General features: G+C 31.5%; 1 protein-coding gene across 2 annotated transcripts in view; it reads left to right on the top strand.

Moving 5' to 3' along the window:
• Positions 1–21,332, top strand: part of Ythdc2 (YTH N6-methyladenosine RNA binding protein C2) — a 77,662-nt gene extending 56,330 nt beyond the window's left edge. The window contains exons 23-29 of one of the 2 annotated variants that reach the window (XM_076856652.1): positions 210–405; positions 5,180–5,292; positions 7,054–7,346; positions 11,774–11,951; positions 17,042–17,245; positions 17,957–18,139; positions 19,527–21,332. In XM_076856652.1, the coding sequence (XP_076712767.1) occupies positions 210–405; positions 5,180–5,292; positions 7,054–7,346; positions 11,774–11,951; positions 17,042–17,245; positions 17,957–18,139; positions 19,527–19,607 (1,248 nt within the window). In that variant the 3' untranslated portion in view covers positions 19,608–21,332. The remainder of the gene's footprint in view (positions 1–209; positions 406–5,179; positions 5,293–7,053; positions 7,347–11,773; positions 11,952–17,041; positions 17,246–17,956; positions 18,140–19,526) is intronic. The other variant, XM_076856653.1, reaches the window with a different exon arrangement.
• The last annotated feature ends 3,113 nt before the right edge of the window (positions 21,333–24,445 follow it).

Genomic DNA, 24,445 nt, shown 5'->3' on the forward strand with positions numbered 1-24,445 from the left:
TGTATAAACATTGCAACAAAATTTTGATTGAATCTTAGAATTGCAACAGTGATGAGGACTTAAAAACTACATGATCAATGAGTAGCTTTAATTTTTGCTTCAGTACTAACATACATCTATTTCATCAAGGGATTTTTTACATTTATAAGCATTCCCTGTAAATTAAGAGGTAATACAATTAACAGTGTTTTGATTTACTTTCCAAATAGATTCCTCCAGCTAATGGTCAAGCTGCAGCAATCCAGGCACTTCCCACAGATTGGCTTATTTATGATGAAATGACTAGAGCTCATAGAATAGCTAATATTAGATGTTGTTCAGCAGTGACACCTGTCACTGTGTTGGTATTCTGTGGACCAGCTAGGTTGGCAAGTAATGCTCTTCAGGAACCTTCATCCTTTAGAGGTAAGTGTATTATGAAGGAAATAAAAATGTATATTTGAAATGAAAGGTTTTTTTTACTAAAATAAAAATTGTGAAATTGCAAAAATTGGTGTAGTAGAAGCAGCTCACTTTTGCTATAGTGAGACAATTAGGAAATACTAAAATATACCACTATGCTTTAAATTGGTTTCTGAAATAACTTGACATCAGTTTGTGTGTTTTTTATTAATGTTGCTGATGGGAAGAAGCTTGTTTTTCATTTGAATTTAAATGATAGTTTAACAAAATAATTTTAAAAAGAATAAGCCTAATTACTAATAATCCCATTATCTCTATATAAATGCTTTTTAATATTATATTTTTTCTAATTGTTAATAAATTTTATTTCCTCAGACTATTATTTTGGTATTCTGTTATTTTATTGAATTAGAATATTTAACACATTTTTAGTATTTCATATTAATGGCTATAAAATATTTTATTTCATTGAAGTGGCATAGTGAATATAAAAGGTTCATTTACAATTGGGCCTTTTGAGGGTTTTGAACTTTTTTATATATAGTGATTCAGTAAATGTTTGTCAGTTACTGTGCTAATCGTGAAGCTGTAATAGAAAACAAGATTGTTCTGTCCTCCAGACTTAACAGTAGACATGGTAGACAGACAATAAATGATAATCTTCATGGTGCTATCTGGGAAATAAAAAGAGGACTGCTTTAGGGGTGACCTCCTTTAGAAGGAGCCTATGTAAGTTACTTTGAGGAAATGAGATTTAAACTGAGACCTAACATTTGAGAAGCATCCAGCCATATGAAGAAATAGAAATGTCCTACAGGTAGAGGAAGATGGAAAACTCAAGATTTTACACTAGAAAATGATCTAGGAACTGAAAAAAAGACAATGTGATTGGGGCACAGTGATCAGTGGTAGAGGGCAGTGAGATAATGTTGAAAGGAAGGCATGGATTTGTAGTCAGTGGAAGAGAAATCATTAAAGGATTTTAAGTAAGAAAGTGGGTTACATGATAAGTTTTTCTTAAAAGATTATCTTGGTTGAGTGGAAGCGTTGCTTAAGGGCTAATAATGGAAGAATGGAGGCGGGAAGGAGGCTCTTGCAGTGGTTTTTTTTTTTTTTAAATATATATATAGAGAGACACAACACCTTTATTTTGTTTATTTATTTATAGTGGTGCTGAGGATCAAACCCAGTGCCTCATGTGTGCAAGGCAAGTGCTCTACCACTGAGCCACACCCCAGCCCCTTGCAGTGTTCTTATGACATGATAGCTGGGAACTAGGGTGGTGACCACTAATATGAAAAGTAGATTCAGAATTATTTTGGAGATGCTAGTAACTGCTGGATTGATTGTAGCTGACAAGAGAAAGGGAAGATCAAAGTATAACTCTTAGGTCTTTGGCTGTAGTAGCTTGCTGAATAAAGATGCTACTTACTTGAGATTCAAAAAACTGGGAGGAGCAGGTTGTGTAGGGAAAAAGCCCAAGAGTTCTGTTTAGACATGTTGAGTTTGAGATGACTAAAAAACATCCTTAGTGAAATTTCTTCAGAAGGTAATTGAATATAATTACCTGGACCTCAGGAAAAAGGACTAGATAATACAAATTTGAAGGTGATCAGGTTGTAAATGGTATTTAAAGATGTGAGAATGGGTTTTCTGAAGAGAATGTGTAAATTAGAGTAGAGGAAGAAATAATGGCCCAGTGATGGATGTAAATATGTTTGAAGAAAAGAGTGGTTGACTGTTACTTTGAGAAATTGAAAAAGATATGGACTGAAAATTTCAAGTATTTTCTTTTTTGGCAGTGTGGTAGTTACTATTGACTTTGACAATAACATTTTCATTGGATGGTTTGAGTTTGAAAAGAGTAGGAATAGCATGGGAGGTAACTCATTAGAATGTATACAAAGTGGAGGCACTGGTACTTTAACACCTTCACCTGAATATCCTACTTTCATTCATTTAATATTTTCCTTGGGTTAAAATTTTTGAAGTGGAAATTGCTTAGTAAAAGCATATAAATATTTGTCGTTCTTCCTCTATATCAGTCATATTAGGGCCATTAAAAGTGAATTTTCTTGCAATTATGCCATCTTTGGGTACTTGTTTTAAAAATGAAATATTTAAAGATTTGTTTTTACTTTTAATTCTGTTTCTGCCCAAAGAAAGAATTCTCCATGTATTAGTTTATTTCCCTTTAGTTGAGTATTTTACCTTTTGTCCATTTACTTATTGATTATTGATATTTTCTTAAAAATTTGAATCATAGTTTTATAATTTTAAAGACATTAGCCCTTTTTCTATTACATTTAATGCAGTCTAGTATACATTTTAGCCTTATGTATGTTTTTTTTGTTTTGAATACTATATATAGTATATATAATTTATATTACTATATATATTGTATTTTAATTATTATATTCAGATTAAACAGTCTTTTCTGTTTGCTTTCAAAGCTAAGAAAGTTTTATTCCTCTATTGAAGTAATAAGTTTTGTTTTGTTTTGTTTTCTATAATTTTAATTTTAAGATCTATTTTTTTAACCAGGTTGATTGTAGTTTAAAATGTAGCCCCCTGCCCCAGTGCTTTCCCCTTATCTGTGCCATTTATTGAATAATCCTTATGGATCCTTTTTTTTTTCTTTTCGTATCCTTATGTACTTTTTTATTTGCATGATTGTGTATTAAATTTGGCATCTTTAAGGTTCTTGTTCTTTTACATTTCTGTATATAAATAAATAACATGTGCATTATATGTTTTGTTTAGTATTTTTACTTATTAGTAAGTTATGTATCTATTAGTGGAGGATCTACCTGTAACTCTTTGCTTTCATTATTAAGCTTATTCTTTTATAATTATGCTGTTTTTTGAGTGAATATTTGCTAGTCATCTTCTTGTGCTCCTTTCTTCAAGCAACAATTCTTTTGTGATTTTTATTTAGTATTTGTTTCCAGGAAGTTGAGAGTGTTTTATTTAGCTGTACCTTGTTTTAAGTTTAGCAATATCATTTTTTTTTTTTTTTTTTTTTTTTTAGGTAACTTTTTTCAGGAGATGGGAAGATTTCTGAAGATTTTTTTGGTGTTTTTTGTTATGGCTAATAGGTTTCTGTGTCATTTTCCTGCTGATCTTTCTTAATAGAAATACTGTTATTGACATTAATATGTTTTGTTTGCCTTGTTATTCACAAAGTTCTTATAACCCAGTGGATTTTCTGTTTGTTAAATTATATCACCTTTGGTTGGTAATTCATTTGTTACCAATATTTTTTCTTTTCTTTCTTTTCCAGACTTTGAAAAACCATATTAATGACTGACTTTGTCTTATTGAATTTTAAAGGTTCAAATTCTAAATTTGTACCATTGATTATAATGTTGAGTTTTGCCTTAATAGTATTTTATTAAATTAGGGTAGAATTATTGTGTTTTTTTTTTTTTTTTTTTTTTGATAAAAATGTGCTCCTTTTTTTTTTCCTTTTTGAGGGGGCATGGTACTGGGGATTGAACCCAGGGGTGCTTTACTACTGAGGCACATTCCCAGCCCTTTTTCTATTTTGTTTTGAGAAAGCATCTCACTTAGGTACTTATGGCCTCATTAAGTTGCTGAGCTTGGCCTCGAACTTGCAATCTTTCTGCCCCAACCTCTCAGAGTTGCTGGGATATCAAGCATGCACCACTGTGCCTAGCAAAATGTGCTGAATTTTAAAAATAGTTTTTGAGTTAGAATTAGTTTAGCCTGCTGATATGGTATATAGGTTTTTCTCATTGAATTTGTTATTTTTCTGAAAATAAACCTTCCTTGGACTAAGTAGACTTTATTACATTGATGAATATTTTTCTAGCATTTTATTTAAAATTGCTAAATATATAGGATTTGTGTGGTGTGTGCTTCTGTACATTCAGGTATGTTTAGGTTTTAGGTGTTATCAGGTTTTAGGGTTAGGTTCAGATTTGTCTCATTAAATGAACTAGTCATTACTTGCTTCCTTGAGTGTTTGAGACTTGGTGTTCAAGGATATTTAATATTTTTTCCTCAAGTAGATTTGGGTTTTTCTATTTCTTGTTCTTTGGGTTTAGTGGTTTTTAAAAAAGAATATAATAAATTTCTTTGAAGATTTAAAATCTGTAATTATGCATAGTATATTTTTTTACGTTATTATTGAATAATCTAGTATTTTATGATTTTTTCTCATTGCTGATGTTTTTAGAAGGATTTGTGCTTTCTTTGTTAAATCTACAGAGGGTTGTGCATTAATATTTTCAAATAACTGGAGTAAAATTTTAACTATTATATTAATTATTACTACTATTTTGTCTTTCTTATGCATTGGTCTTTTTCTTTTCCATTTTTCTTTGGGTTTTATGCTGTTTTTCTACAATGTAGCTTTCTTTTTTCTTTTTCTAAAATTGCACCCTGTAAATTTATATGAGTTGCTTTGATTATCTTCTATAGTTTTTTATATATAATTTTTTCATACCTGTTTTATGTTCATAGTTCTTTCTTCATCCAGTTGTTATTTAAAAATTGTGATTCAATTTTTAAGTTTATGTCATTAAATTTTGTCTTGTTACATTGTGATTAGAAATTTTAATCTTTAAAATGTCCTGTTTTCTTTTTTCAAATATTGTGACTCAATTTATGATCTGTTTGGTTTGGAGAAGTTCTCATACAAATTGTTAGTATGTCAGGAGGATTTGTTCACGTAAAGAGTATTTATTCTGTTTACTGTTTTGCTGTGGTATAAGATGGTAAAAATTATTTATTCTTTCAATATGTGTTGGAGCAGCGGATGGCATTCCCAATGACAGTAGTGACAGTGAAATGGAAGATAGAACTACTGCTAATTTGGCGGCTTTAAAACTTGATGAGTGGCTCAATTTTAAACTAGAGCCAGAGGTAAGTTGCTTTTTAATAAGTAATAAAAATTTCTTCATTCAGTGAGTGTGAACTACTCTGCTCTACAGTATGATAAAAATTTAAACTTTAATATTGAGACCTTAGTATTAGGGAATATAGCTTTTTTTTTTTTTTTTAAGTTTTAAGAGGGCACTCGTGCATGGTTTTCTGTACCAGGTCTCCCCACCCACCCCAGCAAAGGACTTGAAAAACCTAGGTATGGCTCAGTATTTATGGTTATTGGCTAAGTCCACTTGTGCTGTTGTAACAAAATACTACTACTGGATAATTTATAAAGAACAGAAATTTATTTTTCATAGTTCTAGAGGCTGTGAAGTCCAAGATCTAGGTGCTGGTAAGGGCTGCTCTCTTCTTCCAAAATGACAACAAAAATGTTGTTTTCTCACATGGCAAAAGGTGAAAGTGCAAGAGGGATAAACTGTCTCATCAACCCCTTTTGTAAGAGCATGTCTTTCTAGTCATCTCTTCAGTTCCACACCTTCAAATACTGTTGCATTGTGAATAATGCAACATTAATTTTTAGAGGGGGATACAAAAGCATTCAAACCATATTAGAAATATTTGAATATTTGTATATGTGTAAGAAAATATTGAGCATTTGGTTACATGAGAATTCCTTTATTTTGGACAACTCTGTTTCTGAATGAGATCATTCTGTTTTCTTTTTTTCATATACTTCTGAATAGGGAATAATAAATATATCTTTTCAAATTAGAAAATTTTTTGACAAAGGCTTTCCTTAATTCCACTTGTACTTTTAAAGCTCATTCTATATCTGTTTTGGGGCTCAACCAAGTGAACAGTGATTAACATGAGCTAGGTTTACTTTATTTTCCATGCATTCATTCATTATTCCAACCCGCATTCCCATTCGTACCAACCTTTTTTTCACTGAAATGTTACTTGCCAAAGTCAGCTGTCTTCTCCATGTTGTCAAAACCAGTATGTCTTTGATAACCGTTAATAATCAACACTGTTAATAACTCCTTTTTGTTAACCTGACCTTCTCCAGTTTTTTCCTTCCTCACTTCTGCCTCAACTTTTTAATCATTAGTTAGTGTCACATTAACCTTTAATTCTTCCTCTGTTGTTATTCTTTTTGGAGTTGTTTCATTGACTTTTTAAAAAATGCTTTATGTATATGCCTTTTATTATATGCCAAGTATACTTAATTAAAGATGTTCACTGACTATATGTGTTTGTACATATACACATATGTGTTTGTACCTTAAACTTTAAATTCTCTAGTTCTCTGTGCCTTGTTCTTTTCTTCTTACTCTCTACGCAATCCCTGCGAACCTTATCTTTATGTGTAGCTTTAGTAACCGTGTATGCACTGATGTACCCAAGTTTGTATTTCTAGCTTAAGTGTTTCAATGATCCAGCTGCCTTGTGGGCACCATCATTTGGATGTTCTGCAGACACTAAAGTATGAATTAAGTGTATTTTTCTTTATTTGCTTTGCTACTACATTTTCAGTAATGATTACATTATACCATAACCAATGTTTACTGTCTCTTTTATTAGACTATTTGATTTGATTGTGTCTTTAAAAGCTTAGAATATGATGAATGAGAGATTTCACTTCATTCGTGCAACAAAATTAATGACATTAGTAAATTACGTGAAGTATAAAATATGTTCTTTGGAAACAGTTGTAGACCTTAGCTAATAAGTATCTTGCATATGTTACATGAATTTTACTTATATCTGTTTGAATGGAGGAAACTTTTGTTATAGGCAGCCAGTTTATTGCTGCAACTGAGACAGAAGTGGCATAGCTTATTTTTACGTCGAATGAGAGCTCCGTCTAAACCTTGGTCTCAAGTTGATGAAGCTACCATAAGAGCGATTATAGCAGTTCTAAGTACTGAAGAACAGTCAGCGGGTTTACAACAACCATCTGGGATTGGCCAAAGGCCAAGACCTATGTCTTCAGAAGAACTTCCTTTGGCATCATCTTGGAGATCAAATAATAGTAGGAAAAGTTCAGCAGATAATGAATTTTCCGATGAGTCTACTACTGCAGAAAGGTAAGTTTATGACATTCTATCTAAATAGGAGATTTTCTCCAAGAAAATGAATTATTTATAGTATTTAATAATTGTTTTCTTAAAATCTAGGTTACATAAAAGGATTATAATATGATTGAAAGAGTTTTATACGTGTAAAATATAATTTTAACAAGTGTTAAGCTATATAAAGGATTTTAAGCTACTGACACTTATGAGTTATCTAATAAGGCTATTCTTTTCAGGAAAAACTCCAAATGTTTTATTTCTGGAATTCACAAATTTAAGATTTCTTAGAAATGATAGCAACATTTAAAAATTATATATTTTAGTTGATACACATTGAGTGACATTTTCTTGTTCTCCACAGTGAGAAATAAATGGCTCTGTCCATTTAAAGAAAAACTTTCCCGTAAGCCTTACCTAGTAAGAGTATTGCTGACTAGCATACATAAAAATACTTAATTTACTCATTCAGTGACATATTGAATGCCTGTTGTCCTTGGTGTAAGGTATATAGCAGAGAACAAAACAGATAAGATCTGTTTCTTCTCAGAGTTTGCATTTTATAGGGAAAGGCATTATAATAAATAAGCTACAAATTTACTGTCGTGAAAAAAAATTGTTTTCATGTTACATGTGCCAGATTCTTTTGTTGCTTCTAGTACTTTGCAATTATGTGTGCCGAATTTCTTAAATGATTGTTAATAAGGTGTCATGATTTTATTAAATGGTTGTTACTAAGAGAGTTCTTGGGTTGGTCATGTAACTCAGTGGTAGTGTGCTTGCCTAGTGTGCATGGACTCTGTTTTTGATCTCTAGCACCACACACACTAAAGAAGTTCTTAATGTAAAAAATGCATTTTAGTAATACAATAGTGTTTATAATGATCATTGGGTATGATTCAGAAATATTTCTGGTTATGGAGTTGTTTGCTGGTATCAAATTTTAGTTACTTTTATATCAGTTAAAAAAAATTCTGTCCTGATTTGATTATTTGACAAATAAATCTTACTGATGAGGCAAAGTTGGATATTGTTTGAAGAAAGTCTCTGTAGTAAGAATATGATTTCATAGTTAAAAAACTGAAACCATAAATAATGGAATGTGATGTTTACACACTTTTCAAGGCTCAGGTGGAGTTTTTAATACCTTCTTTTGATTAGATTTTGCATATTTGCATAAAACTTGTCTGTTAAGACTTCAGTGAAAGAGAAATAAAAAAACTTGATTTCCAAGTTGTTTAGGAATAATTCAGCCACTTTCTAAGAAACCTTACAATGTATAAGCTTGAACCTTTCTCTCTGGTCTAGACCCTACTGAGAAAAAGACTCAAAAAGTGCATTTTCTACTTAAGACACTCCCACTTTTTGAAAATATCGTTCTGAAGTTTTCTTGAAGACTGGTTGTTTAGGATGTGGGAAATCATTCCCATAGAAATTGTTATGTGGCATTGTTATCCTTATAAAAACTTGTTAGTCCCATAGCAGCACTTTTAAGTATATGTATATAAATGCATTTGTATACTGGCACACATACATTTTTAGACATGAGAAATTAAGCTTAGAAGCTTTATATATAAAGCTTCCTTTTTTCATTTATAAAAACAATACATGCTCATTTTAATAAAAATAGGGAAATAGAGAAAATAAGTGAAATTAGAAAGTATAATTTAGAAACTGGCTATTTTATAAATTCGTTGTTTAAATGTGATATTGCTATTAGCCTCAACCATTTTCATTTCTTTGCAAGTTGCTGCCTGCCACTCTTCATTCTGTTACCAGTTAGGATTTCATTTTTTTTTTTTTTTTGACTTTTGGTGGTATTAATAGATAAGACCTTGAGTTCATGTAGCATGGTGAATAATAGAGTGAGGACTCTTAAGTAGATTTATTTCATCTTTTGGTTTTCCAAGCATTTTTTTCTTTTTAATTAAAACATAACAATTGTACATATTTTGGGCTTTGAATGCAATGTTTCAGTACATTGAAACCATGTATATAATGATCAAATCAGGGTAATTAGTATTTGTATCTCCTATCATTTCTGTGTTTGAACCCTTCAAACTCCTTTCTTCTAAGTCTTTATAAAATATATAATAGCTTATTATAAACTTCAGTCAACCCTACTGTACTGTAGAACACTAGAACTTATAATTAATATCTGTTCGGGTGCCAGTAAGCCAAACCCCTCCAAGCTACACTCACCCCACCCCCACCTTACCCTTTCTTGCCTCTAGTAATCACTGTTTTACTCTAGGAATATTTATTTTCAAGGGAAAAGCTATAAAATTAGTGGGATTGCTTCTTAGGAAAAGGTATTTATAGTTATACTTTTCACTATAAGGGAGTAACAGATTAGGTAACAATTTCTTTTAATGAAATTTTCTTGATGTGGAAACTGTTAAATAATAGCATTTGCCAATGTTTCATCCTAAAATTATACCAATGTTATTTTTTAAAATGTCATTTTATAAATAATATTTTGGTGATAAAGGACAAACCTTTTTCCTATTAATAAGTTAATAATTTTGCCACTGTATCTATATGAGAATCTTCTTAAATGAAAATTTAGGTGAAAGGTTGGTGGGAACTTTTTGTTTCTTCTTGAATGAAATTTTTGGGGAAAGAACACACATGAGAGAAAAGCTAGAATCCTTCTCAGAGCACAAGACCAATTTGAAAATCACAAAACTAGGCATTTAGTTCCATTGACAACATCATTTTAATTTTTTCTTTTTGGCAGAGCTGGGGATTGAACCTATGGCCTTGAGTATGCTAGGTAAGCGCTCTACCACTGTGCTGCATCCCCAGCCCCCACCATTTTAATTTCAATAAGATTTTACCTTCATTTAGGTTCTGTCACTGAATTTTCAGGTCCATTAATTACCAGGGCAAGAATGATGGTTGTAACAAGGTGATTCATTGGACCTCAGTTAACTAGAGAAAAATATACCTGAAGAGTTGTTTTTATACTTTATATTTTTTTGTTAATAATTTATATGTACATTCATTATATATTTTATTGCTAATGTTTTAGGCTTTTAGCCATTTTCTTTCATTTGTTAAAGAATCCTATTCTAAGATATTTTAAGAGAAGCAAACATGGGGATAAGCTCCTTTAATTTGTTTTGAAGACAGAGTAATTATAATTTTAAGACAAGTGAAGCTTATGAATTATTGAAGACTTATATTTCTGGTTTTATATTTATTATAACCATCATTAAACACAGAAAAGAAATTCCACAGTGAACTCCATAGTCTAGCTTGAACAATTTCCAAGATTTTCCCGTTTGAAAAAATTTGCTTTTTTGTTCTTGCTTCTTTTCTTTTTTGCTTTACATATTTCAAAGTAAATCCCACACATCTTGCCATTTTACCCTTCTATGTTTACATATGCATCTCTTAAAAATAGAGACTTTTTTTTTCTGTACAGTCGAAGTGTAGCCACCAATCTCCTCAAAATTAACATTTCCCCAGTTATCTCAAACTATGGATTTATTTAAATCCACATCCAGGAATTGATTATACTAGGTTTTCAAGTTTCTTGAGTCTGTTGTGATCTAGAGCATTTTTTCTCAACCTTTTTGAAGAAACAGGTCAAGGTCGCTGACACTGTGAGATACCCCACATTCTTGGTTTGTCTCTTTGTTTCCTCTTGGCATCATTTATTCTTATACTCTGTGTATTTTGTGTAAACTGGAAGCTATCTGTCAAGGCTTGATTAGATACACTGTTTTGTCAAGAATATTTTATAGGTGATGTTGTGAACTTTATATTGTGACCAGGAAATACTTAATATATAGTTGTACCACAGAGACTCTTACTTTAAAAAAAAAAAAAAATTGTAAAATTTCTGAGTGACATGTTTGTGGCATTTATTCATAGAATTTTTGATTAGAAGAATATTAGAGTTTACTTCGAATAATCCTTTAATTTAGCTGATAAATTAAACCACAGTTAAGAGAGTTGCTCAGGATCACATGGTGTTTGTTGTAAACTTAGTACTGTTCTAGAAATCTGTATCTCCTAACTCTAGTCCAGCATTCTTTTCACTTCACCACACTGTAATTTTTAGTAGGCTTTTAAAATCTATTTTACTTAATAAATAACCTTTCTGATCTTAATAGATCATTTAAAATGCATATTTTACTTCATTTTTTAAAGTATATTCATATAGCCCAGCTAATTCTTTTTCTTTTTCTTTTTTTTCTGTGCTGGGGATCCAGCCAGGGCCTTATGCATGCTAGTTAAGCACCATACTACTGAACTATACTTCACAGCCAAGTTCCATTATTTCTGAGCTTTTAAACATAATAGAAAATTAGATTCCTTTAAAAAAATACTATTCCATACATCATAATGTCATTGGGACTTTTGATTGAAATAGCATCAGCTTTGTATTACAAACTTAAATATAATTGATATTTGCTTCCTCTTTGCTCAAGAGTATTGATGAAATCTCCATCTCCAGCATTACACCCACCTCAAAAGTACAAAGATAGAGGAATTTTACATCCTAAACGAAGCACTGATGACCGATCAGATCAATCTTCTGTGAAATCTACAGACAGCAGTAGTTACCCCAGTCCTTGTGCTAGTCCTTCTCCTCCATCTTCAGGGAAGGTAAAGTATCTAAAAGTAGATGTAGTAAGGAACTCATTTGTAGCACTACTGATATTACATATTTTTCAAAATTATAAACATTTCTATTTTTTAAATTATCAACTCTGAAAAATTGAGGCTGGCATACTGGCGACAGTTTGAGTACGTTTTTTAGTTTCTTGCTTGCCAAATAATTTATTTTAAGACTAACGATTCATTAATGTCATATAGGTAGGCAGCTCATTGTTTCTTTAGAAGCTTTTGGGTTAAAACAAAGAACAAAAGATTGTCTTAATTTAAAATAATTTTGGTTTATAATTTCAGAATTGAAAAGTTTCATTTCATTATTTGATTTTTACAGTTCAATAATTATATTAAAATATACAAATTAAAAAAATGGAGAAGATAGATTAGGGATAGGAATGTATGAGATGTTTTTAAGGAACTGAAAACTATCACTTAAAAATATTGTAATAGAATTTATTTATATGTTCAGAATATGTTAACTTTTAACTTTCCTGAATACCTGATTAAGTAAGTATTTGATTAGGGATTTGTGGTTTGTTGAAAATGTTTGCTAAAACACTTTCGTTCAATGGAAAGAATAGAAATGTTTTTCTGAATTTGCATTCTTAGGGTTTGAATTTTTTGTCTTCTTTTAATATACTTTAAGTATAATTTACATATAATAAAATTTGCCGATGTAAACTGCAATTTAGTGAATTTCAACAAATGCATAATTGTGTATCTGCATCACAGTCATGTACAGAAAACATTCCCATCAACCTAGGCCTTGGAAACTTTCCACTGACTGTTTTTGTCCCTTGAGCTTTGCCTTTTCTAGAATTTCCTATTTTTGTGTCTGATTTATTTCATTTAATACAGTGCTTTTGAAATTCATCCACATTACTAAGTGTATTATTAATTACTTTTATTTCTGGGTAGTTGTCCAGTTGATGGACATTTGGGTTGTTTCTAATTTTTTGTTTTGTTTTTTTTGTTTGCTATGATGAATAAAGCTGATGTAATATTTGAATACAAGTCTGCATGTAAATGTGTTTTCTATTTTGGACTGGATACCTAGAAGTAGGATTGTTTATTTGAATAGTAAAGGTATTCTTAACTTTACAAGAAACCATCTCATATTTTCTAAAATGGTATTTTTGCATTCTACTCAGCAGTCTTCCATTTCCTCTACATCCTTGACAAAACTTGGCTTTATTAGTCCTTGTAATTTTGATTATTATAGAGTATATATTGTGATAAGCCATTGTAGTTTTAATTTGTATTTCTCCAGTGACTAATGATATTCTGCATCTTTTCTCATGCTTATTTGCTATCCTATGTATATAGTCCATGGGGAAGTGTCTATTTAAATTTTTGTTCATTTTTTTGTTATTATTTATTGGTTGTCTTATTGAGTTGAGTGAATTTCCTATATATATTCAGTGTATGAGTCTTAGTTGTATCTCCTTTGTAACTTTATTTCTGTCAATCTTCGACTTGCTTTTTCATTTTCTTAACAGTGTCTTTCAAAGAGCAAATGTTTTTGATTTTTTTTTTTAATGGACAACATGCCTTTACTTTATGTGTTGTTATTTTTATGTGGTGCTGAGGATCGAACCCAGTGCCTCACACATGCTAGGCAAGCACTCTACCACTGAGCTATAGCCCCAGCTCCTGTTTTTTGATTTTGATTGAATCTATTTCATCACTTTTTCCTTATGATTACTATTTTTTATGAATAATTTTTTTATACCGCTATTTTATTTATTTTTATGTGGTGCTGAGGATCTAACCCAGGGCCTCACACATGCTAGGCAAGCGCTCTACTGCTGAGCCACAACCCTAGCCCCATGATTACTATTTTTTGTACAACCCAAGATAACAAAGATTTTTCCTGTCTTCTAGAAATTTTGTAGTTTTATGGTTGGTACTCTTACATTTAGATATATGATCTATTTCAAGTTAACTTTTCTTTATGATCATGTTTTGACTTTTGCCTATACAATTGTTCCAGTACCATTTGTTGAAAACATTACCTTTTTTTCTATTGAATTACTTTGGCGCCTATGTAAAAAATAAATTTGGGGTCTGTTTATTGAACTCTGTTCAGTTTCACTGAGATTATATGTTTGTGTGTGTGTGTGAGTGTGTATGCGTGCGTGCACATATATGTTTTTTCTCACATTTTTTTCTCCGTTTGCTAATAACACATTGATTAGATTATATAACATTATGGTGAATCTTGATATTGGTTAATATTTTGTCTGTTTGCTCATTTTTTAAAAATAGTTTCAGTTATTTTAGGTCCTTCATATTTTTTTATGTAAATTCAAGAAAGCCTTCCATGTTTTATAGATTTTTTTTTAGTATTTCAAGTGATATTGCATTGAATTTATAGATTCTTTGAAACAAATCAACAGTTAACATGTTTTAAGTCTTTAATTCAGAAGCATGTTATGTTTGTCTATATGTTTAAAATATTTTCCTCAATGTTTTATAGATCTCAGTGCAGATATTATACCTTCTTTGTTAAATTTATTATTAGTATTTCATGTTTTTGCATGATTGATTTTTTTTTTAAATTTTAATTTCTGAGGTTTCTTGTGTATTTTTATCCCAAAGACCTTACTTACTTCACTTATTCTGTTAGCTTTTTATGTAAGTGTCTCAGAATTTTCTACATGGATAGTCATGCCGTCTGTTTTTTGTTTTGTTTTGTTTTGTTTTGTTTGGAGACATGGTCTTCCTGTGTTACTTGGGCTCATGTCAGTCCTCCTGCCTCTGCTTCCTGAATGACTGGAACTATAGGCATGTGCTACTGTGCTTGGCTAATGCCATCTATCTGTTAATAAACACAGTTATATGTTTTTCCCTTCTAATCTGATTTCTATTTTTTTGTTTTGACCTCATTTTTTCTGGCTAGAGCCTCTAATAAAATGTTGAATTAAATGTTGAACAGACATCTCTTTAGGGGGAAAACATTAAGTCTTTTATCATTTAGCATGATGTAATTGTAAGACTTTTGGATCTAGTTTGCTGTGAGTTTTTATTGTGAATAAGTGTTGAATTATGTTCAGAGCTTTTTTCCTACATCTGTTATCTGAAATGATAGCATGATTCTCCTTTTTGTCTGGTAATATGGTAGATTTCATTGATTATGTTTAAACATCACTTGATCATGATATTATCTTTTTTATATTACTGGATTTGATTTTGTTAAATCAAAAATTTGTTACGTGAGTTTTGTTCATGAAGGGATAGTGTTCTATAATATCTTTCTGTGTTATCTTTGTGTAGTTTTGATATCAGTCTTTTTTATTTTTGGAAGATAGTTGTACTGTGTAGAAAATTCTAAGTTGACAGCAATTTCCTTTCATTACTGTAAAGAAGTCACTCCATTTTCTTCTGCTTTACATAGTTCCTGATGGGAAGTTGATTGTCATTCTTACTATTGTTAGTATAGTCTTTTTCCCTCTTACTGCTTTTTAAAAAAAAAAAATTTTTAAGGAGGGGGGGGGGAGAGAGACAGAGAGAGAGAGAGAAAGAGAGAGAGAGATTTTCAATATTTATTTTTTAGTTTTTGGCGGACACAACATCTTTGTATGTGGTGCTGAGGATCGAACCCAGGCCAAATGCATGCCAGGCGAGCGTGCTACCGCTTGAGCCACATCCCCAGCCCCTCTTACTGCTTTTAAGATTTCCTTTTTTTCACTTATTTTCAGCAATTTGATTTTTTTATATGACTTGGTCTGGTTCTATTTGTTTTTTAGTTTATCTATTCATAATATTCATCAATTTTAGAAATTTATGACTACTATACCTTTACATATTTTTCATCTCTTTACCCAAAAGGGTAAACTTCTTTTGGGGAACTCTGGATACACAATTGATTTCTTTCTGCAGGTCAGAAATAATCTCTTAGTTTTTTTCAGTCATTTTTCTCTTTTTGCTTTATTTTGGATATTTTTATTGTTGTGTCCCTATGTTTACTGATATTTTTAATTTTGGTGTCTTACCTACCTTTCATTCTTTACAATATTATATTTTTATCTCTAGAAGTTTCCTTTGGGTCTTCAAAAATAGCTTCTATTTCTCTTAGTAATGCTCATGACTTCTTCTGCCTTCTAGAACATTGTGAACACATTTATAATAGCTTCTTTTAAATTAATGTCTCCTAAATCTGCCATATCTGTTTCTGTTTTTTTTTCCCCCCCCCTGGTCATACTCTCCATTTTCTTTCTATTTCTTATTGATTTGTATGGCTGATAGATTTTGGTTGTATTCCCTTAGTGTTAGTTTTTATTTTGTTATATAGTTTAATTTCAATCAATTTAATTCTTTTGTGGTTTGATTGTAAAAAATATTAGAGTAGGTTCACAGCAGTCTTCATTTTAGTATTAATCTAGTTCTAGTACTAAGTTGTGACCCTTTTGTGCATCTGTGCCCTGTCTGTTATGAGGTGTCTGTTCTGGCTGAAGATAACATGATATATTACCAGCCATTTGTGAGTTGTGGGAATTATTTGGTTGATTGCTTTCCTAGCTCTAGCATATCTTTTTTTTCCCCTCAGTTATATTCTGGTTAGTACTTGGCTAAAATTTTATGCAGTTCCTCTGGAGCTTGCTTTCTGTGCAACTCCCTTCCATCTAATACATTGCCATGTAAGTTATAGCTATCTTGGTCTATAAACCTCTTATCTCTGCATTTGCAATTCAGTGAGGCTACTGGACTCTTTTGAGCTTCTCTTTGTTACCTGGAAACTGCCTCCAAAAGTAAGCTGGAGTAATCTTAGTTTTGCTTTCAGAATTTGAAAGTTCATTAAAGCATTTTCTGGAAATTCAAACGGAATATAAATCAAAGTTGATAATCCAGGATACTTTCTTGACAAGGCATTTTGTATGCTTTGAAAATGAGTACTTGTTTTTGACTCTTTAACTTCAATTTGATTGGGCCTTGTGTAGGTTTTCAGGCATGATAGAGCTATTTGCCTTTGTTGAATATTTGGTAAAATATTTAGTTTATTTGTTTTTGAAGATGTTACTTAATGGAGCCATTGGTTTTGAAAGGTCAATTTACCTTTCAAGAACTTATGCATTCTCTTATAGGGCTCAAAATCTCCTTCACCAAGACCAAACATGCCTATTCGATACTTCATAATGAAGAGTAGCAATCTGAGAAACCTTGAAATTTCTCAACAAAAAGGTATCTGGTCTACAACCCCTAGTAATGAGCGGAAGCTAAATCGAGCCTTTTGGGAGAGCAGCATGGTTTACTTGGTATTTTCTGTTCAAGGATCTGGACATTTCCAGGTGAGCCATCCTGAAACAGTAAAATGAGCTTGTTCTGGCTTTAGGTTAAAAGAAAACAAACTCTGGCTTTTTATTGCATCATGAGGCAAGAAAGCCTTTTTCTTAATTAAGGATTAGGAATGTTTTATATCTCTTCAAGGGGTGCTAGAACTGGGATCTCTTTGTTTTTGCCTTGTCTTATCACAGCTTTTCTAGATGAACAGTTTTTTCTTCTGAAGACAATTTTAGATTACTAGTTCTCTGTGGATTAAAAATAATGAAAAGCATGACCTTTTGGTTATGCTTAAATTAAATAGGCCAAGAAAGTATTAACAATGAAGAAACCATGTTTTGTAACTCTTCTTGACTTACTATACATCTGAATTTACAAAATAATGAATTTGCTATTTGATATTCATTATAATTTTTAGAAATAAAAGTTAAGAGGTTTGATTATATTTGTTATATAATAATGTGGGCTTAGAACTATTGATATATTATTTGTAAACTGTTAATATTTGGAATTAGGCTAGACTTGGTCTTTCCTCTAAAATTTAGCAATAAATCCGTATATAAAAAAATCACAAAGTAGGCCTTTTGTTGTTTTTTTGAGTGTACATTACTTTCATATTACATCTTTACCTTAAAATTTAAAAACTCAGCCTTAGCAGATAAATTTATATATTTTAATATCATCCTGCCTCTACCCTTTCCCCCTAATTTTACCTACAGGGATTTTCCAGGATGTCTTCTGAGATAGGAAGGGAGAAGAGCCAAGACTGGGGCTCAGCTGGACTAGGAGGAGTATTTAAGGTGGAGTGGATACGAAAAGAAAGCCTTCCCTTTCAATTTGCACACCATCTACTGAATCCTTGGAATGACAACAAAAAAGTACAGATAAGCAGAGATGGGCAGGTATACACTGGCATTTAAATATTTTCTTTTCTTTTGTTATTAGTGCTTAGAGGAGGAAATGTACAAATACAAATTATATATTCCATGTGTACATGGAAAACATTTTGATATACAATAGAGTTGGCGTAAAAGTTGATTGAAAATGTGTCTTATGTAGTTCATTGCTTTTTTAACATTTCATAAATTTTGCTTCTTACTGTAATTGCTTACAGGAAGTCTTTCATAAGTCATTTCATGGAGGTTTCTGTTGTCTTACTCACTAAGAAATGATTAAAACTGAGTGCAAATAGGACCTAACTTTCCTATGTTCATATGTGAATACATGACCAGTGAAACTCCACATCATGTATAACTGCAAGAATGGGATCCTAATTATAATTAAGTTATACTCCATGTATGCATAATATGTCAAAATACACTTTACTGTCATGTGTATCTAAAAAGAACAACAATAATAACAACAACAAAGAACTTGCCAGAAGGAAAAACTTGAAAAAAAAAAAGCTGAGTGTAATCCTGAGGTCATTTGATTTAAGTCTTAAATGACAACAGTATTTAACTTCTTTTCAGTTTTAATTATGTAACGTGAATAAACGATCTTTTAATATTCTACTAACCTTTGTTTTTATTACATTTTGTTTGCCTTGGTGATGCTGTTTATGAGCGTCTTAAGCCAATCCCAGTGAATTAACATATAGCACCAAACACCAGTGCTTGCTGCTTTATATAGCTTATTAGTTCTTAGAAATAAAGGGAGTTATTAGTCAAATTTTATGTGAAACAAAAGAGACTCGGAGATCAGTTTTGCCTACTAAGATCTCACAGCTAATTATTTATTTGAGTCTGTGTGTGCCATTTCTCATCACCATGGGAAAGGTGTTAGTTTTTTTTTTTAATTACTCATGCTGTTGGAGGACTATAAAGTGACATTCTTTTCACTTCCATAATATTTTATAATAATGATATCGAAATAAATTTAAATAGTTCCTAAGATAAGAAAGTTTCTTGAAAAAGACCTGAGGACATCTGATTAGGCTAGATTTTACAATAAGCCTTTGGAAGTTCAAGTTGAGTGCTTTTGCTAAATCTGTTCTAATAACAAAACAAAATCCATTATTTCTAGATAGACAGAATCCTAGGAAAACTCTATGAAAATTTGTCCATTTTGTCACATTTGTCTGAGGTATTTTCAGATTGTGGTTACTTCATATATCTTAAAGCAAAGAATTAAAATAATGTGGACCATAGGATTTTGGCATTTCCTGGTAGAAAAATGAAATTTAAAGTGATTTCTTTTTAACATTCTTATTAGTATGGATTTTGGTGACTAAAAAATATTTTCATTCCAGTTCTTTTTTATATTTATTTTGACTTTTCATTTACTTAGGAACTGGAACCTCAAGTTGGTGAACAGTTGCTCCAGTTATGGGAACGCCTTCCATTGGGAGAAAAAACCACAACTGATTGACACTTGGGTTTATACCATGCTTGACTTCAAGTACAGCAATGTTTGTTACCACTAGGATGACCTTCAGATTATTTATCTTTTTTTTTTAATTCTTCCAGAATTCTTATAATACATATGAGAACATCATACGTATTATAACCATTGAATGCACTGACTTTCAAAAACTGAGATAAGGTAGTGCGTGCGCCATGAATGGGTTTTTCTTGTTTAGAGTGTTGCTTCAGAATTAACATCTTAATTTATAAGAGAAAAGGATCTTTTCAGTTTTTTGTAGTGACCATTGAGAATGATTATGTAATGTTAATTATATGTTTATAATGAATAAAATAGTAGTAGTTTCAACTATTTGGCACAACAGTAATTATTTTTAAAAAACTTAATTTGAAGCTAAACATTTCTTTAAATGATTTCATTACAACACTTGCTTATGACTTTTTAATGCAGGACAGGCCTGAATATATCAGTACACGTGAGCACCATTTTAGAGAAGACAACTCTTAATATTTATCATATAAAAACAACAAAATTCTAAAAATAGTGGGTGTTAATTAAGGGCTATTTATTCTGCCATTTTTAAACTCAGATGCATTAAGAAAAAAGGGAGGGATATTCTTTTTCTGTGATTATGAATGCAGTTATATCTGAAGAAAGGCAGAGTTCCTTCCTATTTTTGATCAGATCAGATTAAGTGTTAAGTTTCGTTCCTGGATGTGCCTCTTTTATCCTGATGTTCACCATACCTCTTCCTTTGTTCCTCTCATGTAAAAACCTTCACATACCTCTTTTGTGGGAGCGCAGTAATTATGACCACTTTGTTTTGGTTACAGAAACTTGATTTATACAAGTTAAAAATTCAAACAAATTTATACACATTTTAAAAAGTGCTCAGCAGTTATTGGTAGTTTAGTTACTATATGTCTTTGAAACTAAAGCTCACTAGGACTACAATTCCAAATGCCTTCTTCCATTTATCTTTCAATTTCTCCCTTTTCTGCATTTATGGTTTAATAAATGGGGGATTTTTACCATTTTTTGCAAACATGCACTAATGCCAAATCTCATATTTCTTGCTATCTCAGTTATTTAGTTTGATGTCTTTGTGAAGTGTTGATGAAGTTTCCTTAGAGGCTTTTTGAAGGGAAAATTTAGAGGTACAGGAAAAAATGAATGAAATGTCTTGGTCACTCAACTCCATAGCAACAGATTTGATAGTACTATGAGTCATTGTTATAAAAAGATATAAATCTTACTTAAAGGCAAAAAACAAAAACAAAATCAAAACTAAGTTCTTTGCTTCTGTATTTGAGAACAAAGAAGTGAAAAATCATGGGTCAACATAAAATCTTGAGAACCCTTCTACTTTCTCTGGGAAAACATTGTATATTGGTGCATTAGTTTAGAATGTCAGCTGTGATTTTTGCCTGTATTAGTAGTTCTTAGGTTTTTTTTTTTTTGTACTTGGAGAATACATGTAAATTGAGCCTATGTGAATTATGTTCTATTGTGTATGTGTATTACATTTCTTTTCTTACTGTGTTTTCCTGATAATGTATACTTTTTAAGGTATTTACTTAGTAGTTCATAGTATTCTAAATTTGGAAGGACTTCTAAAGAATAAAATTTGTTTTAATATTCTGTTTCCTAATGTCTAATTCTATATGTAAGTAATGGACTTGTTGGTATTTAAAGTGAATACAATTTGAATGTAATTAAAATGCTGTTTGGGAAAGACATGAATTTAAATATACTTATTAAATGAAATTTCATTGAATTAGTCAGATCTTGTCGTTTCTGATATCATCTAATAGGACTCAGATAATAATGATCAATAATATTCCCTGAGATATTAGTGAATTTCAGATACCTTGAAGAATAAATACTACATTGATACAGAAGGTGGTAGTTTTATATCTGTATCTGCCCCATGGCAAAAATTTCAAAATTTTTTACTATAAAATCTTTTAAATATTAGTAAAATATTCAGAAATAACATTTAAGTACCTTGCACTGAAATGTTAGTATTTTTCCATTAAGAAAACAGCACCTGCTATTTGCCAAATACTTCTCATGTAGTAGTAGTACCTAAGACACTTGGTTTCCATCAGTCTACCTCTAAGGAAAATAAAAGGAGAGACAGAGACAAGATGCAGAGGCAGGAAAAGACGTGGCTGCCCCTCTAAGCAGCTATGTTTATTTATATAACCAAAGTTATATTAGATAGTTAGTACTATGACTACATTATTATTTAGTATTCCTTTAATCCCAGGTGCTAGATAATTGAGATCAAAGTCCAGGCTGATTAAGACACAGAGCCCTTTTCTCTAAGAACATTACCATAGAAACTAGATACTGCACCAGTGATCTTACTAGCTTCAATGAGAAACTGCTGAGTATTCCAAGCATGGGAAATGGAGTGCAAGTTGCCCACTAGGAGTTTGCTCACTAGAGGAATGCTTCCCTGTACATTTCCATGGTCAGAATGACTACAAGTCCCTATATCCCCAGGAGCTATGTGACTGAGATGAGGGTCAAAACTGAAAAGACTCCGACACAAGAGTTTCCTTGTGAAGAACATTGCTACAGCAGCCAGACATCCTATGTCTTTGCACAGGAGTTTCCCAGCAGCCAAGCATTCCATGTCTTTGCACAGAAACTTCCTAGCAGCCAGGCATTCTGTGTCTTCACAGAAACTTCCTAGTCACGAAGGATGCCACAATCATGAAGTTTATCAGAGATCCCAAACACAGTACCCTTATATCTATCAGTATTTGTTTTCACTAATTTACTGAGAGTAGTTCATTTCCCTTTACTGATAATAAATACGTATTTAATTTCATGTACAGTGGCATACTAAGATATATCTGGTACAGTTCTTGCTGTCGAGGAGGAGCTAATGTTCTTGTGGGTAACAATTTTATTTGGTACAGTGTGGCACCATTAAATTGATGAAACCAGGTGTTAAAACATTTAAGAGGAGGGCAGTTATTAAAAAACTCACGATAGAGTATTCTATATATTCTTTAAGAATATATAGAGATTTTGTAAAAAGTTAAAACCGTAGTGAAGACTTGAGAAAAAAAGGTATTTTAGGAAATGTATAGTTCATCATAGCTACCTTACAAGATTATTTTGTAAGAGTTTTACCATGTGCAACATAATGTTTTTAAGAAAAGCCAAGAAATGATAATTAAATTTAGGGGATCTTGATTTAGTGTACAGATAGTCCTGTTAAAAAGACTTCCTTGGCCCCCACACAGGGTCTGATTGTAGATAAGTAGTTTTGTAATAGGTCTCAAGAATCTGCATGTTTAACAGATGTATCTGGTGCTGTTAATTCAAATGGACCATGGATTATACTGAAACAGATTGATAAAATCAAAGGTGTTCTTGGATATATTTTAGAGTTCACATCACATCAACCTGAAATATTCACCATTATTTGTCTTGTGCAATGAAACCATGGAGATGAGTGGAATACTAAAAGTGGAGGTATTTAATGCTTGCATTGAGATTGTTGTAAGAGGTACCATGTTACATCAAGAGCCCTGGATGTGAGTCATAATACCTGCATTTGAGGACAAACTTCAACAGGAAATATGAAAGCAGGTCTTTCTGACCTCTGATTTTCATTTGTGAAAATAGTATCTTCCCTATCTGTTTCACAGAATTTCATTGAAAGAATCGAATGAGAGTGTTTTGAAAACTATGTACAGTGCACAATTATTAAGTATTTAGTGTTATTTTAACAGTGTCTGTTGGCACTTAAATGTAGTAGATCCCTAACATGTAGTTATATTTCTTCAATAATTAGATGTTCAATGTGTTAGTTATATCCTAGGATCTGTTGCAGGCTAGAGTATAGAAGTGAACAAATTCCTCCCCTCATGGAGCTTCTATTATAATAAAATATCTCTGTTAAGACTATCTTGAATCAAGTTGTATTATATAGGAAAGTATACTATGTATACAATAATAAAAAGACTTCAAGTTCCTTTGAAATAAGACTATGAAAGTGAAGGGCCCCAAATTTGTATATTTGGTAGTCATCAACAGAAATGATATTTAAACAATAATTTGGCAGGGTAAGGGGGCTGTTTAAGGACAGTATCCACACCTTTCAAAGAATTGTTCTTCAAGTAGAAGAAAACCAGAATGTCTAATCCCAAAGAACAGGAATCAAACTGTTTGATCCTATCTGTCATGCTACAAAACTGGATTTGTGAAGATGTTTCATCTGAGAAGATACGTCTGTAGATTCAGTTATTTTGAATGTTAGGCTGGAGTGTCTTCTAATGATAAAACTGTGTGAAGGCTGCCTATTAAGAAGCCTGATTTAATTTGGGTTACCTGTGTATTTAATGAATGTTCAAAAGTCACACCTGTTCCTTCAATTTCTAAGGAAGGAAGAATAACTTTTGGGGGAATTTTTATTTTGGGAGAAGGTTCTGTGTGTGCTCAGCTTAAATCTTCCTGAATTCTACATCTGTATGATTTTTACTCAAAATACAATTTCTTTGGAAGCAATGGATAATCTAAATTTAAAACAAAGTAGGAGATTATTTAAATGCTAAACCCTCATCTCACTTTTTTATGAAATATGTGAAGTATAATCAAGATATTTGAGCATAGAACACTAATGGAGACAAGCTCTTGCAGATACTTTAATTTTTCTGCTGTGTATTTCTATACACATACATTCCATTTCTTTATCTAATTGAAACAATGCTTTTACATGCATATTGAAATTCAGAGAATTAATGTTTGATAAATACTTTCAAGTCTTCTGTTATCAACTTGAAAATTAAAAATGGTTTATCAGTGTATTTGACACAAGTCAG

The sequence above is a fragment of the Callospermophilus lateralis genome, chromosome 5 (genome assembly GCF_048772815.1).
Source record: "Callospermophilus lateralis isolate mCalLat2 chromosome 5, mCalLat2.hap1, whole genome shotgun sequence".
Classification (NCBI taxonomy): Eukaryota; Metazoa; Chordata; class Mammalia; order Rodentia; family Sciuridae; genus Callospermophilus; species Callospermophilus lateralis.